The 18263-nt window shown below is 44.1% G+C and overlaps 1 protein-coding gene across 8 annotated transcripts in view; it reads right to left on the reverse strand.

Moving 5' to 3' along the window:
• The window catches only part of LOC147360635 (DNA replication complex GINS protein PSF1), a 21064-nt gene extending 8357 nt beyond the window's left edge, over nt 1–12707 (reverse strand). Inside the window, exons 1-8 of one of the 8 annotated variants that reach the window (XM_086333063.1) lie at nt 12516–12707; nt 11860–12001; nt 11459–11547; nt 8269–8333; nt 5781–5879; nt 5132–5222; nt 2631–2747; nt 380–454 (exon numbers count right to left, since the gene is read on the reverse strand). In XM_086333063.1, coding sequence (XP_086189189.1) covers nt 380–454; nt 2631–2747; nt 5132–5222; nt 5781–5879; nt 8269–8303 — 417 coding nt within the window. In that variant the 5' untranslated portion in view covers nt 8304–8333; nt 11459–11547; nt 11860–12001; nt 12516–12707. Of the gene's footprint in view, nt 1–379; nt 455–2630; nt 2779–5131; nt 5223–5780; nt 5880–8260; nt 8334–11458; nt 11548–11733; nt 12002–12515 lie in introns of all 8 variants that reach the window. The other 7 variants (XM_086333062.1, XM_086333061.1, XM_086333064.1 and 4 more) reach the window with 7 other exon arrangements.
• Between the last annotated feature and the right edge of the window lie 5556 nt (nt 12708–18263).

An 18263-nucleotide genomic window follows, 5' to 3' on the forward strand; every position in this document is an offset into this window, starting at 1 on the left:
CAGTTTTAGAGTGACACTGAGAGACCAAGTCTCATCAAGAGGAAGGCTTCTGCCCACAAACCCTAGAGCCCACACGCCACAACTACCAAACCTGTGTGCTGCCACCACAAAAGCCCGTGCACCTAGAGCCTATGGGGAGCAGACAGTCTGACTGCACCCAGAATCCCTACATGATGTTTAAGGGTCAGCGGTATTAACCCTTTCTTACTATATGCAACGTTTGCTTAAAGTCTTTAGAAAAAGGATAAAAGAATATATTATGATAAACTTAATGCCTATGACACAAATGATCATGGCAAGGTGATATTTATTTAGCTACTGAACATTTCCATCATTCAATACTCTTACAAAATTTAAAGTATCCTAAGACAGTAAATACCTGGCTATTTTTTTTTAATAGCACTGAAGTACCATCCTCAACTTCAAATTCTCCGTAGTCTTTTAGACACCGCACCTGAAAAGAAAAACTGATGTTTTATAATATCTAAATTATTTTTTATTATGAAGTAACCATCAAGTATCTGGGGACTGTACATGTACCTACAGGAAGTCTTAGGCTCTGTGTGCTCCTTCTCTGTGTAGTTAGGCTTAGTATTCCTTTCTGAGGCATACTAGTGGTTCCCGTGTCCACTAGTTCCAATGTCCACTGATGGCAAGGAAGAAAACTGGCAAATCTCTGAATATATGTGTAGGTCAGCACTGACAGCAAGGAAACTGAAGGAGCTGCCAAAGAGAGTTTTGGGTTGGTTTCTCACTTTGATTTCATTTTAACAATATGTAAGATACTTATATGGTTCTAAAGTTCAGCTCAGTTCAGTCACTCAGTTGCGTCCAACTCTTTGCGACCTCATGAATTGCAGCATGCCAGGCCTCCCTGTCCATCACCATCTCCCGGAGTTCACTCAATCTCACGTCCATCGAGTCTGTGATGCCATCCAGCCATCTCATCTTCTGTCGTCCCCTTCTCCTCCTGCCCCCAATCCCTCCCAGCATCAGAGTGTTTTCCAATGAGTCAACTCTTCGCATGAGGTGGCCAAAGTACTGGAGTTTCAGCTTTAGCATCATTCCTTCCAAAGAACACCCAGGGCTGATCTCCTTCAGAATGGACTGGTTGGATCTCCTTGCAGTCCAATGGACTCTCAAGAGTCTTCTCCAACACCACAGTTCAAAAGCATCAATTCTTCGGCGCTCAGCTTTCTTCACAGTCCAACTCTCACATCCATACATGACCACTGGAAAAACCATAGCCTTGACTAGACGGACCTTTGTTGGCAAAGTAATGTCTCTGCTTTTCAATATGCTATCTAGATTGGTCATAACTTTTCTTCCAAGGAGTAAGAATCTTTTAATTTCATGGCTGCAGTCACCATCTGCAGTGATTTTGGAGCCCCAAAAAATAAAGTCTGACACTGTTTCCACTGTTTCCCCATCTATTTGCCATGAAGTGATGGGACCAGATGCCATGATCTTCGTTTTCTGAATGTTGAGCTTTAAGCCAACTTTTTCACTCTCCTCTTTCACTTTCATCAAGAGGCTTTTTAGTTACTCTTCATTTTCTGCCATAAGGGTGGTGTCATCTGCATATCTGAGGTTATTGATATTTCTCCCGGCAGTCTTGATTCCAGCTTGTACTTCTTCCAGCCCAGCGTTTCTCATGATGTACTCTGCATGTAAGTTAAATAAGCAAGGTGACAATATACAGCCTTGATGTACTCCTTTTCCTATTTGGAACCAGTCTGTTGTTCCATGTCCAGTTCTAACTGTTGCTTCCTGACCTGCACACAGGTTTCTTACGAGGCAGGTCAGGTGGTCTGGTATTCCCATCTCTTTCAGAATTTTCCACAGTTTATTGTGATCCACACAGGCAAAGGCTTTGGCATAGTCAATAAAGCAGAAATAGATGTTTTTCTGGAACTCTCCTGCTTTTTCCATGATCCAGCGGATGTTGGCAATTTGATCTCTGGTTCCTCTGCCTTTTCTAAAACCAGCTTGAACATCAGGAAGTTCACGGTTCACGTATTGCTGAAGCCTGGCTTAGAGAATTTTGAGCATTACTTTACTAGCGTGTGAGATGAGTGCAATTGTGCGGTAGTTTGAGCATTCTTTGGCATTGCCTTTCTTTGGGATTGGAATGAAAACTGACCTTTTCCAGTCCTGTGGCCACTGCTGAGTTTTCCAAACTTTTAAAACAGGTACAGCCAAAATTTTTAGCTGTTCAGTCCTGTTCCCACCACCACCTACAGGTAAAAGTTTTGGCTTGGGTTTATGTTTCCTCTCATTTGTTTTTTGCGCTTCTCTAATATTGATTTTTTTCCCCCCACAAACAAGATTTGTGTCAACTCTGCATTGTCAGATAGCAGGATTTTTTAGCAAAAAAATATGTATATAATGCTAACATGTACTCAATAGACTAGTGTAAGCATAACTTTTACATGCACTGGGAAACCAAAAGATTTGTGTGACATGTTTTAGTGAATATTTGCTTTATTGTGAGTCAGAAACCAAACCTGTGGTGTCTCCAAGGTATGCCTATATACACTAGTGTATATTCATATGCCCCCCTCCCTTGGACAAAAGTCAGCACACTCTATGCATCAAAGAAACACTCATTTTTTAAAAGGTGTACTTACTTCTATATATAGGCTTTTTGGGGGTTTCATATCCTGTGTGATGTCCAAACCTTCGTCTCCTCCCAATGACCTCATGTAGGTAGCAAGGGACTTTTTATAACGATTGAACCAGTCCATCTGGAAACATAAAGATGGCCATTTGACAAAGCTGTAAGAAAATAAATTTGCAGAAACTGTACACTAAACCTTTCAAAAACAGCACACATGCCCACATGCATTTTTACTATGACCATTCATTCAAACTACAAATATTATTGATTGCCTATTATGAACCAGGCACTGGTACCGAGAACAGTAGGTATTGGTCATTCTGCATATTGGTACCTACAAATGCAGAATGATATACCACTTTCAAGGACTGGACAATTCAGTATTATAATAATGTTAACTGATCTATAGATCCAAGTCATTCTCAATCAAAACTCCAATTGTTTTAAAAAAATCGAACTTGACAAAGGAGTCTGAAATTTGCATGGAAATGCAAAAAGCCAAAAATAGTCAAAACACTTGAAAAAAGAAGAACAAAATGGGAAAACTTACTTAAGAAGTATTACAAACTTACATTCAAGCAGTATCAAATCAGTACAAGGACAAATAGACTAAAAGAAAGCCCCCCACAGACATGCAACTTGGCTCATACATTATTCACAAAAATCTATTCCAGTACTGTAGATCTTTGTGAAAGATAAAACAAGATAACTCCAAAAAGACTGTACAGAAAAACATCCTCATAACCTTCACTAGTAAAGTGTGTGCGTGCATCCATACACACGAACACCCCTCCCTCAGGTTTAATACTTTGCCAGAATGACTCTCAGGACCCAGGAAAGCACTGTCCTGACATTACAGTACTGTTGTACTGTAATGAAAGGAATACAAATTAGAACCAGCCAAAGGAAGAGACACCCAGGGTGAGGTCTAGGAGAGTCCCAGATGTGAAGCTTTGATGCAACCCACTCCAGTACAGACAGAGGAGCCTGGTAGGCTGCAGTCCATGGGGTCGCCAAGGGGACGACTGAGCGACTTTACTTTCACTTTTCACTTTCATGCACTGGAGAAGGAAATGGCAACCCACTCCAGTGTTCTTGCCTGGAGAATCCCAGGGACGGAGGAGCCTAGTGGGCTGCCGTCTATGGGGTCACACAGAGTCGGACACGACTGAGGTGACTTAGCAGCAGCAGCACCCTGAGGGATCAGGACACACCACCCTCTGGGCACACTGATGTGGAACAATGCACACGATGTTGTGTCAACCAGGGAAGCTTACACAATTCTGGAGTGTCATGACATAGGCTGCACTGATTGATCAAACCATGATGCAATGAATCATAGGTGATGGAGCCCTCCTTCTAGCTCCCCTCTTCTCTCTGCAATGATATCAAGAGGCTAAAAGCCTCAAACCTGAGGGGGAGAATGGGAACCTCTGAATTTGTATCCAGTTGGTCAGAAGGGAGAGTGTCCCTGGGAACCCCCAAACCATGGCTGGCGTCTGAAGTAAGGGCAGTCTTAACCTATGAAGTTTGGTCTAACTAGGTAGTTAGTGTCTGAAGTCACTGCAGCAGATGCTATGACCTTCACTTTGTAAATGAGGGAATTTAGGCACAGGGAGGGATGGAGTCACCTGCCTAGGATCTCACAGAAATAGAGCCAAGGTTTCTACACAAGTTTGCTTGCCTTCAATCCTGTGTCCTTAAATATTGTGCCTCAGTGACTGGATAAATCAAGAATTCATCACACATTCACAAAGATAAGCAAAGTACGTGTGTGCGTGCGGAGTCTCTTCAGTCGTGTCCAATTCTCTGTGACTCTATGGACTGTAGCCTGCCAAGGTCCTCCATCTGTGGGATTATCCAGGCAAGAATACTGGAGTGGGTTGCCAAGCCCTCCTCCAGGGGATCTTCCCGACCCAAGGATAGAACTCACATCACTTACGTCTCCTGCACTGGCAGGCAAGTTCTTTACAAGCGCCACCTGGGAAGCCCCAAGCAAAGTATGTACACACACATATTTTATGAAAAACCTCCAAATAATAATGCCAGTTTTGAATCCTACTGATGGATCACTAGCAGCTAATATAACGGGACCCTTTATTTTGTTAAGTAATAGTAGTTTTCCATACAGCATTTAGAATTACTCCTACCATTCTCAAACAGACCAAAAACTACTGAAAAGCAAATGTTAAAACAAAAAGACAAATACTATAAATACTATTACAAAACAATGCCAGGGGGCTTCCCTCATAGCTCAGTTGGTAAAGAATCTGCCTGCAATGCAGGAGACCCAGGTTCGATCCCTGGGTTGGGAAGATCCCCTGGAGAAGGAACTGGCAACCCACTCCAGTATTCTTGCCTAGAGAATCCTCATGGACAGAGGAGGCTGGCGGGCTACAGTCCATGGGATCACAAGAGTCGGACACGACTTAGCGACTAAAGCACCGCAAACAATGCCAGAAGCTCAGCCGGTTTCTGAATTTACAAATTTGAATAAGAACGCTAACTTACTTCTTCAGCAGACATGTGAAATCGTAAAGCACTTGGCAAGACACTGCCATATTCCCACCTGAGTGCTCTAATCCGAAGCAGCCGGTCATACCTAGAACATTAATACGGTATTGGATCAGAAGCTGTCTTGATCAGGAGAGGCTTAAGACTCAACCACCAGAAGGTAACATGTGGACTTTGATTTGATTCCAGAGGCAAACAAACCACTGTAAGAGGACACCTTCGGGACAATGTGGAAAATAAGAATAGACTGGATGGATGCTGTGAAGGTATGTTCACTGCTCTAGGTGTGAGAATTATACAGAGGTCATGTGAGAAAAGGCCCCAAAGGACCTTATTTCTTAACGATGCATATGAAACTATTCAGTGGTAAAATGTCTAATGTTTAGCATAGACACATAAAAAAAGATGAAGCAATTATGGCAAAATGTTAAGAACTGTGACCTATATGATGGCTCCATTGGGGGGGTTGTAATATTATTCCCTAGTTTTAAGAATACTGTAATTTTCCATGATAAAAAACGTTTAAGTGGAAAGAGAAAATTCAGAATGCTCATAAAAGAGAGACCAGTCTAAGAATTGCTGATACCCTCTTGGATGGGAACCCTCCATTGCTCCCTGCCACCCCGGCAAACACAGAGACGCTCACAGGTAGGCTACAGTGCAGCGCTGATTTCTTAGCAAAGAACAGTGTCGAAACTTGATGGTTGGTATCAGATCACCTCGTCCACTTGACTTTGCTTCATTTCTGGTAAAACATTTAAGGAGAAGAATGTCTACTGAGTACAGGTTAAATTTTCAAAATCAGCTAACAACTAACTCCATACTTGTTTTTAGCCATTTATGTCAGTAGTTAACCTACCTAAATAGTACCTGCCTCCACATTGGAGCTTTTGCTAACAGAATAAAATAGAAAAGAGCCAGGGAATTCCCTGATGGTCCAGTGGTTAAGACACTGCACTTTCACTGCCGAGGGCACAGGTTCAGTCCCTGGTCAGGGAACTAAGATCCTGCAAGCTGTGTGGACAAACTTAAATTCTTTAAAAAAAAAAAAAAAAAAATTTAAAATACCTAACTAATTTGTCTAGGATCATACTCCCATTGTTTTGTTTAGCCATGTGGCACATTGTGTTTTGCACACGGATTAATTTCCATTGTCTCCAAAAGACAACTTTTTGGCTCACTTTTTAGAATCCCTTTTGCATGCTGGGACAGGAGATCAAGTATCATGGGGCATAAGGTTATGGCCTCACATCATGTTCTCATCCTACGTTAGATTTATTCTCCATGTTGCTTATAGTGTGCTCTTGATTATAATGAAATAGCACAAATAAAATACACCCAACTTAACATCAAAGTATTTGGTTAAATACACAAGAACTTCCTTAAAAAATTCACATTTCCATGTGAGCAATTAAATAGGAATAGATTTCTTCTGACAAAGAATTTTAACCAGAAACTGGTAATAGTGACTGTCCTGCCCAGAACCAAACTAGGAGGATAGGGCACAGAATTTTTGGGGATCACGAATTTCCCAATGGTATAAATACAGGAAAGTCATTCCCTTACTGGACCAAGGCCTGTTCAGTTACCTCCTAAATAGGTCTATAAACTGTTCTCTTTTCCCCTAGTCTGGCTCACCCTTCTTATCACCTGCATGACCACCATATTCCCTCTCAGTCCCACCATCCACTGTCCACATGGCGGCCAGGGTGATTGTTAGAACACAAACATGCCACCACCTCCCCCACATGCTTAAAAATCTCACCTGGTGTCGCCCTTTGCCTGCTCAGTAAGTTTCAGCCACACTGGCCTTCGGTAATGATCAGGTCCCTGAGCATCCCACCCTCTTTCATGACTCAGGGCCTTTGCACATGCTGTTTCTTCCAACTAGAAATGCTCTGTGCCCACAATTACTTCCTCACTAAAACCTACTTATTCAGGCTCCAGCTGAAGTGTCTCTTCCTTGGAGACAATTTCCAGGATTTCTCAATCTACTAATATTTTCAGTGCATTACTCTCTTCACAACTGGTAGTCCCACCTGGTTTACCTCTTTCTATGGTATCAAATCCTTCCAAATCCTCATTCTCATAAAGTGAGATAAGGACTCTAAAGTCAAATGCTCCTCCACCCATCCAAGAAATAGTTCTTGATCTTCAACTATGTTTGCACTTTAGGGTCCTTCACCCAGAGGGAGAAAATTTTGGTTTTACCCTCTTGATTTCTGCTGTTTCAGCTCATAACTGTTGAGTGCATATCTGTTGCATGAACAAATGAATGACTTGGGAACCTGAGTTCAGGACTTTCCATTTCCTTTACATTTACTGCAGACCTCTTGCACACCAGTTCCTCGTTCATCGGTATCTACCATTAAACACAGTCACTGCAAAGTGTTTCTACTCTTCTGTGTAATCCACAAACCTTAACAACATGCTACTGATTTCTATGTCTAACTAACTGATGAAAACACTACCTAACAAGGCCAAGGATGAAATCTCATGTTGCAGACAGACTTCTCTCCAGGTTGAGCTCTCAATAACTCATTTTTCCTCCAGCAGTCAGTACTCTTGCGTCTTATTCTTCACCCAGTCACAGGATCCTCTGAAGTCTGTTGTTCAACCCAGATTCTCCACTGTGCCAACTACCATGGTTGGCTCTAAATAGTCTGCAACTCCAGAACCCTTTAACCTACCAAGCTGTAATGTTCTGCAGCACGAATTCCCAGGGAATTTCACTCAAGCTTTTGGAAGTCACTGCTGCTCCTGCTAAATTTGCAAACTGCCTGTTCTCCCTTTAAACCAGTAAGGCCTCACCTGATGGAAACAATACACTTCACTTGTTAGGTCTGTTACTTGCTCCTGTCTCATATCTTTTGGATCCACCCTAAATCCTTTCAAGTCACACCAGTCAAACAGTAACTATTTATCAAACACCTACCATGTGCCAAGCTCTATTTGGTCCCTACAGACATAACAATCATTAACACAAATCCTACTTCTGTATAGCTAGGGTATGATCAGGGTCACAGAGAATTAAAAAAACCAAATCATATCTTTTTAGATATGAATATTAAGATGATCTGACTTCAACACTGTATTTCTTAAATTCTTTTAAAATATCAAGCTTACCAACTTACACATCAGATTGGTTTTGCTCGTATAAAGCTTTCATCTCCTCCAGAACTTGCCTCAGTCCATCTTCCTGGAACATATAAAATTATACTCATTAATTCCCCCACCAAGTTTGTAGCAATACTTTATGCTTATGTACCTTATGAAAAACCAATAGTCCTTCCACACCTACTAAGATGGCTATAATAACAAGTGTTGGAGAGGATGGGGAGAAACTGGAACCCTTCTACAATGCAGGTTGGAATGCAAAATGGTACAGCCCTATAGAAAACAGCCGTGTGGATCCACAAAAAGTTAAATTTAGAATTACCATATTATCCAGTAATTCCTCTTCTAGGTATACACTCAAGAAAACTGCAAACCTAAGTTCATACAAAAACTTATGCACAAATATGCAGAGCAGCATTATTCATAACAGCCAAAAAGTGGAAACAATCCATATGTCCAATTGATGAACAGATAAGCCAAAACGGTATGTCCATTCAATGGAATATTACTCAGTCAAAAAAAGAAGTGCTGATACATACGACAACATGAACTTGGAAAACACTGCTTAGTGAAATAAGCCAGACAGAAAAGGACAAATACTGTATGATTCCACTTATCTGAAATGTCTAGAATAGGCAAACTCATAGAAACAAAGTAGATTAGAGGTTACCAGGCTGAGGGGGAAGGAGTGGGGAGTTACTGCTTAAAGGCTATAGAGTTTATTTGGGGTTATGAAAAAGCTTTGGAAATAGGGGTGATAGCTTTGGAAACATAATTAATAACATAATTAATGCCACTCTGAAATGTACACAGAAAAATGGTTAGAAATGGCAAAGTTTAAGTTATGTATCGTTTACCACAATTAAAAAAAAAAAAAAAAGGAATGAATTGCCAACAAAATATACAGTCAACAGACTGGGCTGAGAAGTCAGACAGAAAGGAGTACATACTGTATGCTTCTAACTGGCCCGGTACAGAAAAGTTTGCAATTCCTGGCATGCTGACTCCAGAAATACAATGAAAGAGACAAATATAATCTGTAGGGGAAGGAAAATCCTTGGTTGCCTAGGGCTGCAGATGGGAGGTAGCTAGTGCCACAAAAGAGAAAAGGGAATCCTTGGGATAGCAGAAATCTTGGTTGGGTTGCTGGTTACAAGGATTGTATACATTTGTCAAAACTCAAAGATCTATTAAAATGTGTACTGTATTATATATAAATTATACCTCAGTAAAACTAATGACAAAAAACCAACAGTCTACAGAAGTAATAACACATGACAAAAGCATGTAAATAACTTGTTATTTATTGGAAAAGAATCTTAAAAGGTTATTACCCAAAAAACCCCCCCAAAACCTACACACTGCTAGGATAGAAAACAGAAAGGTCAGAGGAGTTTTTCTGCTACCTACTTGGGCAAATTTCTAAAAAACTTCCCTTGGAAGGATAAAAACGTTAGAATTATAAAATTCATAAATGTTATACAATGTCTGTCAAAAAGCAACCCCTACACCTGAAACACTGTAAATAAACTACATTTCAATTAAAATTTTTACACACACACACACAAAACCCAATAATTCTATAACAATGACAACCAAACACACACACACACACACACAAAACCTCCATACAAAACAACGATAAGCAACCCATCTACTTTAGAGCCAAAATATATGCACTAGCAAAAATGTTTTAGCACTACTGCTGTAATTACAAAATTACACTACCTAACCCTGCTTGAATGTAAGAAATCATTTCTAATGGAAAATGAAAGCATGACTTCTACTTTTTCTTTCATCAACTGGTTAAAAAGATATCATGGAAAAGTCTGATTTACTAGAATTCAGTTAAATATTCCTTTTATCACAAATATTATTTAAGGAACAGCTGAAACTCTTGCACAATTAGGAGATCGGCAGGTATACAAAAGACAAGCATGAAATAAACTTGTAAAGATATAACCAAGTTCTTAGATTTAAAATTTTATTTAAGACTTAGATTTTTAAAATTTACACTGGGAGTTGTATCATTTTGTGCTCCCACCTCCAGCTGTAAGCCCCTGGGAACTCAAGATAATTTTCCTAAAGTCTCAAATGATTATCAGTTCTGCATATCCAAAGTGCATCATTCTAGTTTGTCAAACACAGCACCTAACCATGAGGGATTCTGGGATAAACAAGGCAGAGTCCCTGCTCTAAACCAGCTACCATCTGCTGGGGAGGAATGATTCTCGAAAGCATGTGTTGGTCAAGGGTGTTAGGGGTCAATCAGATCAAGATCAATTCTTAGTCTAACCCAGCTAAGCTGTCCCAGTGGCCAGTCCCCAAAGGCAGGCACGACTGCAAGAAAAGGTGCAGTCTAAGACCCAGAAAAGCCAGGATTTTACACTTCTAAGAAACCAACACTTAAAATCTGAGCGAAAAAGACAGCTGGACTATCAGTCTGAAAAGCCAGCACCTGTGGGAAGTCTCTGCGCCTTTGGGCTGGTTCCTTCCTATGTCTTCCCACACCCCTCTCAAACATCTGGCTTAAAACTCAGCATTCATAAAACTAAGATCATGGTACCTGGTCTCATAACTTCATGGCAAACAGATGGAGAAAAAATGGAATCAGGGGCAGAATTTATCTTCTTGGGCTCCTAAGTCACTGCAGATGGTGACTGCAGCCATGAAATTAAAAGACCCTTGCTCCTTGGAAGAAAAGCTATGACAAGCCTATAGAGCGTTTTAAAAAGCAGAGGCACCACTTTGCAGACAAAGGGCCCTATAGTCAAAGCTACGGTTTTTCCAGTAGTCATGTACGGATATGAGAGTTGGACCATAAAGGAGGCTGAGCACCCAAGAACTGATGCTTTTCAATTTTGGTGCTAGAGAAGACTCTTGAGAGTCCCTTGGGCAGCAAGGAAATCAAACCAGTCAATCCTAAAGGAAATCAACCCTGAATATTCCTTGGAAGGAATAATGCCGATGCTGAAGCTCCAATACTTTGGCCACCTGATGTAAAGAGCTGATTCATTGGAAAAGACCCTGATGCTGGGAAAGATTGAGGGTACGACGAAACAGAAGGGGGCTACAGAGGGTGAAATGGTTGGATGACATAACTGACCCAATGGACATGAATTTGAGCAAAGTCAGGGAGACAGTGAAGGACAGGGAAGCCTGGCCTGCTGCAGTCCATGGGGTCACAAATACTGGGGCATGACTTACGGACTGAACAACAGCAACAACAACCCCTCTGCGTTCTGTGTCTCCAGTGAACCTCCCGCTGTGGTCTCCTTTTTAGATAAGGTAACTGCCTGAAGTTGCAAGAATAACAGACTGGAAATCTGTTCAAGAAAACTGTTCAAGTTGAGGCTCCGCTTCCAACACGCCCCAAGTTCAGACAAGCCCTTTAACTTGATCCTTAATTCCAGCAGCTCAGTTTCCCCATTTGTTAAATAACCCAAGGTCAGACTAACTGCTCTTGATTGTTCAAAACTCACCTTACCCAGAAGCTCTTCTGCTGACCGCCAGATGTTTACTCTGCTACCTGAGTGAAGCCTCCAGAGGCGACGGTCTCTCCACTCCCCGGCTACTCCTCTCACCTCCACCCCTGTCCTCGTACCTACCAGTCCTGTCGTCTTAGGACACGGTGTTCAGGGCCCCCCGACCGGGCTGTGGACCACATCCATTCTCTTCTGTGGTCTATTTATAACCCACTCAGAACCAGTCTTTCTTCTATCCGGTCCATTCCCCAAAGTGCTGCGACAGCTATCAAAACACAGAGTAATCCCGTCGCTCCTCTGAAATGCCTTGTAGTGACGAGCAAACCTCCCGGCCCCGGAGACCCCTTGCTGCCTGCCCTTCCCCGGCGGGGAGGGGAGGGGATTTGCACGGCCGGCTCCCCGGTGGGGCTACACTCACTGCAGCCCTCAGGGCGCGGCCCTAACGCCCGGGCTACGCCGGTCCACACCTTCCCGGTGTAACTCACACCTGAACTCTAGCACCCCGTTTCCCGACCTCTCTGCGCCTCACCGGGGCGAGACGCCCACCGCCCAGCCCGCGCGCACCGCAGCTACGAGGACGCCGGCGGCGGCGGCGGGAGACCAGGGCGGGGGTCGGGGGCGCGAGGAGAGTGGCGGCAACCCCTGCGCTCGCGGGAAGCCACCAAAACCGACCTGCCCACGACCTTCCCACAACCATGGAGGGGAACCACAGGCACACCCGCCATCCCGCTCCGGGTTGTGCAGCCCGAGAAGAGCCCTGGGGAGGACCCCGCCCTCACGTTGAAAGCAGGCAGCCTTCCCTCGGCCGCGCGGTGCAGCTCCCGGACCAGCTCCATGGCCTTCTCGCAGAACATGGCCCAGGCACCGGGCCCTTTGGACCACAGGCTCTCAGCCAAAGTACCACCTCACTATTTCCTACTGCTTCGGCTCCTATTGTTCCCAGGCGCGCGCAGTGCCGACCCCGCCTCCGCCCCGTTTTGGCGCCAAAATGGCGACTAATAGGAGAACATTGCCGGCCTCCGGTCTACGGTGGCCGCCAGGGGACATTTGCCTCCGCGGTGCAGCGGCAGTGCGGCAGAGCGTCTCCCCGGGGCGGTTGCGGGCCTCAGTCCGGCTTCAGCCCCACCCAGCTGTCCAGGCCTCGGTCCAAGCTCAGGCTGAGCGGCAGGACAGCTCTCACGCTGCCCAACTCGGGATGGGCGCACGCTCGATCGTCCGTTGGATTCAGTCATTCTCATTTTGGTTGACAGTGTGCGTACCTTGAGGTCTAGAAGGCAGGCCCGGAAAAGGTGGGCATTGATGTTGGGACCCAGCGTTGCGTTCTGTTCGGTTTTGCAGTGTGGGTTTTTTGTGTTTTAATAAAGGGAAAACAACTTTTATTCGGTAGCTCTTGTGTGCTAGGCCTAGACTGTGACATTCTTCACGTAATTCTCATGGTTAGCCCTAACGTGGTGGTGAAGATTCTTGGCGCTGAGTAGGAAATGGAAGTTAGACAACTTGCCCAGGGTCACACAGTTCATAAAGGGACAGACCCTGTATTTCAGTCTTCCACTCTACAGCATCACCTTTGATATTGAACCTGTCATTTAAATACGTGTAAATTAACTCACAAGGTGGGAGAGGGGATTATTGCCCTGGATTAATATGAATACACATAGCCATATTCTCACCTGCGTGATTATGGAAATTTGCATATCCACATAGACTCAAAGGTGGGAATTACTACTATGGAAATAATTCATATTATTTGGCTTTTTTTTGGCTCCGCTGCAAGGCTTAATGGCAGCTTAGTTTCTCACCTCTGCCGCCTGCAGTGGAAGGGCGGAGTCCTAACCTCTGGACCACTGTGACTTTTTTTTAAAGCAATGTTACTTGGATTCATTCTATCTAACCCTAGAAAATTTGTTCCTTTTTGGCAAATATAGACATAGTAGATGCGTGATCTGAGAGATGAGCCAGGAAATGGCTCACAGGGCCTCTGAATCTTATCTTTAGGTGCAGTGACATTTCTTTCCCAGCTCTACAGTAATGGATAATTTAAGTGTTTTTATTAAATACATAATTCTATAGTGGACCACCCACCTGCCTTACAGAGGATCCGTGAGAACCTGGCATGCTCGCCCTGTGTCCCTGCCTCAGCATCTGAATTGAGCTCTTGGGGAGCATGTTGGTTTCCCAGCAAATCTACTCCTCCTGCCACCTCCTGTCCCATTTTAGGGACTGCCACCTCTCCAGCTTCTCATGCAGAGCCTTGAAGTCACCCCTTATCGCCCACAGCCAGTCTACTACCAAAAATCTGTCAATGTTCCATCCAAAATGTTACACAAAATGGTATCCTTCTCTCCATCTTTGTCTTCACCCCTTAAGACCGAGGCAATAGGCAACAGCCTCCTACCCATTTTTCTCTCTTTAGTTTTGGCCCAGGCATTCCATTCCACTCCACTGCCAATGGAGTAATCTCTTTTTTCACCACATCATTTGGGTACAGCCACTCCTGGTTAGAACCCTTAACTGCTTCCCAACCAGAAAGATCAGAGTCTAAAACCTCAACATGACTTTCTAGGCAGGGACTACATGGAACTTACTTACTTCTCCAGGTTCCTCAGGCCACTCCTCCCTGTGCTTAAGGTGACCCCCCCTTCTGCCTGGTCCCACAGCCTATCTGTCCTCCTTCTTCTGTTCCTACCTTCTCCTCTGCTTCCACCTTCCTCATGGTCCTACCTGTCTCCCCTTCTTCTCAGCCCCACCTCCTACCTGTCCCATCTTCTTCTGTTCCAACCTTTAACAGTCCTGCCTGTCCCAGAGCCTTTGCACTTGCTGGCCCCTCTGCTTGGGACATCCCTGTACCGTTCTTCACCTTGCCACCTCCAAGGCATCCTTCGCATTGCAGCCTCAAGGGGACCTCACAGAGCGGTCTTTCCCCAGGTCAACAGGACGACCCCTGCTCCCGCACAGCACTGTGGACTTTCCCTTTGCAATATTATCACAATGTGTCATTTTATGACATTTCTGTGATTGTGTATCTATACTTGGCTTCCACACTTGCCTGAAGGCCATCAGGGAAAGGACTGTGTTTATTGCTTGTTGCCCAGCACCTAACACACAGGATAAGCTCAGAACGCATTTGTTGAATGAAGGAGTATTTATGACTGCAGATGACACATATGTCACAGTACGCAGTAGGCCAGCCCCACATGGGGATGCTTTCAGGGTGCTGCATTCATAGCGGCCAGGGTGATCGTTAGAACACAGACATGCCACCACCTGCCCCACATGCTTAAAAATCTCACCTGGTGTCACCCTTTGCCTGCTAAGTTTCAGCCACACTGGCCTTCGGTAATGATCACGTCCCTGAGCATCCCACCCTCTTTCATGACTCATGGCCTTTGCACATGCTGTTTCCTCCAACTAGAATGCTCTCTGCCCACAATTACTTCCTCGCTAAAACCTGCTTCTTCAGGCTCCAGCTGAAATACCTCTTCCTTGGAGAGAATTTCCCTCATTCCTCAATCTACTAATATTTTTAAGACATGATTCTTTCTCTGAATGTGGTGTTTTCCTTCATGGCAGGTAGTCCGACCTGGTTTACCTGCATTTAACATCTGCCTTCTGTGTGACACTGTGAGGGCCACAGGGGCAAACCTCTTGATTCTGCTTACAGTCGAAACACCAGAGCCATTTATCAGCTCATAACTGTTGAGTGCATATCTGTTGCATGAACAAATGAATGACTTGGGAACCTGAGTTCAGGACTTTCCGTTTCCCTTACATTTACTGCAGACCTCTTGCACATCAGTTCCTCGTTCATCCTCAAACACAGTCACTGCAAAGTGTTCCTACTGTTCGGTGTGCTCCACAAACCTCAACAACACGATACTGATTTCTACGTCCAACTAACTGATGAAAACACTACCTAGCAAAGTCAAGGATGAAATCTTATGTTTCAGGCAGACTTCTCTCCAGGCTGAGCTCTGAATACCTTCTCTTTCCTCCAGCAGTCAGTACTCTTGTGTCTTATTCTTCACCCAGTCACAGGATCCTCTAAAGTTTGTCGTTCAGCCCAAATTCTCTGCTATGCCAGCTACCATGCTTGGCTCTAACTAGTCTTCAACTCCAGAACCCTCTAACCTACCAAGCTGCCTTCTGCAGCACGAGTTCTCAGCAAACTTCAAACTTCAGGAAGTCACTGCTGCTCCTGCTGAATTTGCAAACTGCCTGTTCTCGCTTTAACCCACTAAGGGCTCACCTGATGAAAACAAGCAGTGGAAACAGTACACTTCACTCATTAGGTCTGTTACTTGCCCTTTTGCTGAAAGTTTTCACCTTCGTCTCAGGTTTGTTAACAAAACAAGCCACTCGTTATATACAAATAAATAATATATTTATTAGAGAATTATCTAGCTTACTTTCAACATACTAACATTAAAAGAAAAGAGAAATAGAGCAGAGAATACATCACCAAATTGGGTTTTGGACCAACACCCAGACTTAATCAGCGCTGGGAAGTCCATTCGTGACACAGCACATTTGGAGTCCCAATTGGGAAAGGGTCCCAGGCAGTCCGCTATGTGGGTGGGACTTCAAAGATTGCTATTTGGGGTTCCTGTTTAAAATCCCAGCCCTATAGCCCTGTTGCTCAGTCGTGTCCGATGGACTGTAGCCTACCAGGCATCTCTGTCCATGGACTTTTCCAGGCAATAGTACTGGAGTGGATTGCCATTTCCTTCTCCAGGGGATCTTCCCAGGGATCGAACCCGGGTCTCCCGCATTGTAGACAGACGCTTTACCGTCTGAGCCACCAGATGAAGGCAGACTGATACCATCATCAATCTGTGACCAGACTGCAAGCCTGGCTTCCCGTTAATGCTGTTTGTTTTTGTCTTGTAAAACTTGGAATGTGACTAAGCCTGGGGCTTGGTTGGCCAGGCCCCTCCAGGGGCTCAACAATCTCAAGATTTCTCCCCCATTTTATCTATGGTGCTGCAAAGTCTTGCACTCACAGCAGGCAGTCACTCCCAGTCACTCCCAGTCAGGGCAGTGTCCAGGCAGGTTAGAAGCCAGGTCAGAGGCTGTTCTGCTTTGTCTGTGAAGTCTAAACAAGACTATTTTTGTACAGTTCCCCAACAGTCCACCCCAGGATTGTTTAGGCTGAAGACCACTGGAACAAGGCAAAATAACACAAGCAGTCTTATTAACTCTATAAGTAACAATGTAGAACATATTGTAGGTTTTAGTGGAAACAGTCCATTCACAGTAATTGATGGAGTGTTCCAATAAACAGAGTTCTCAAAGTTGAGAAGTTGGTCCATACAGCAGTCCTGTAGTCTTGCCACATTCTGTCAGTACAAAGGTCCAGTTATCAAAGTCTAGATAATTTACCTTTGCAAGAGTGTATGATTTTATGCTTCTGTTGGCCAACAGGAGGGCAGGTGAACACTTGGCTGTTGGCCAGGTGATATTTTTGTGTTACCATTCAGAGATCCATTTGCTGCATTCTCAAAGAAACAAACTTAACAAGAGGGCTGCTGCTGTTGCTGCTAAGTCACTTCAGTCGTGTCCGACTCTGTGTGACCCCGTAGATGGCAGCCTACCAGGCTCCCCCGTCCCTGGGATTCTCCAGGCAAGAACACTGGAGTGGGTTGCCGTTTCCTTCTCCAATGCGGGAAAGTGAAAAGTGAAAATGAAGTCGCTCTGTTGTGTCCGACTCTTTGTGACCCCATGAATTGCAGCACGCCAGGCCTCCCTGTCCATCACTAACTCCTGGAGTTCATCGAGTTGGTGATGCCATCCAGCCATCTCATCCAACAAGAGGGCTAAAGATACATACAAGTAAAGAAGAGCTGTCGGTGTGCCTAGGAGAAAGGCTAGACAGGAGAATCGGAACCAGACATTGGCACATGATGTTGGTGCTTCTGTAGGTATGAGAAGATGCAAGAATTTGGACTCATAAAAAAAGAACACATCTTTACCTGAAAACATCTGACTATATGAAGGCCTGTTTTGTCCATTTTTCCCAGAGCACAGATTGAGTGCCTCATTTCTGAGAGCCACCCTGAATTCTTTTCAAGGGGTGTTGAAGTTCAGCAGTTGTAGTGGCCATGATTTAATTTTTTTGCACAAGCAGTCTGCGAGTGCCAGTTTTCAGTCGACAGGGCCCTTTCATAGCCACAGATTTGACCATGCTTTGGGGGCATTTCATGGCCATTGTGTCCCATGGGGCTGGTAAGGCTCATTTCCAGGTCTAGCAAAGATTCCATTGATAGGCACTCAGCATGCTGTTATTGAACTAGGCCCTGTGAATAGCAAAAGTCTCTGGCCCATACCTGTCTTAATAGCCTCTTGGTCCAGGAAAATATTCCTTCTTGTTGCTTCTTCCCATATCTAGAGTTACATTATTACAATCATTGATCTTATATGGCAATATGTATTATCATCAGTTTATCAGTGGCTCAGTCACATACTTGTTAATGTAAGAGACAACAATTTTCTGATATAGGCAACATAGAAATTAATATAGCTAGCAGTTA

Source organism: Bos grunniens, chromosome 13 (assembly GCF_055505025.1).
Source record: "Bos grunniens cultivar Pamir isolate PY7600 chromosome 13, Bosgru_T2T1.0, whole genome shotgun sequence".
Classification (NCBI taxonomy): domain Eukaryota; kingdom Metazoa; phylum Chordata; class Mammalia; order Artiodactyla; family Bovidae; genus Bos; species Bos grunniens.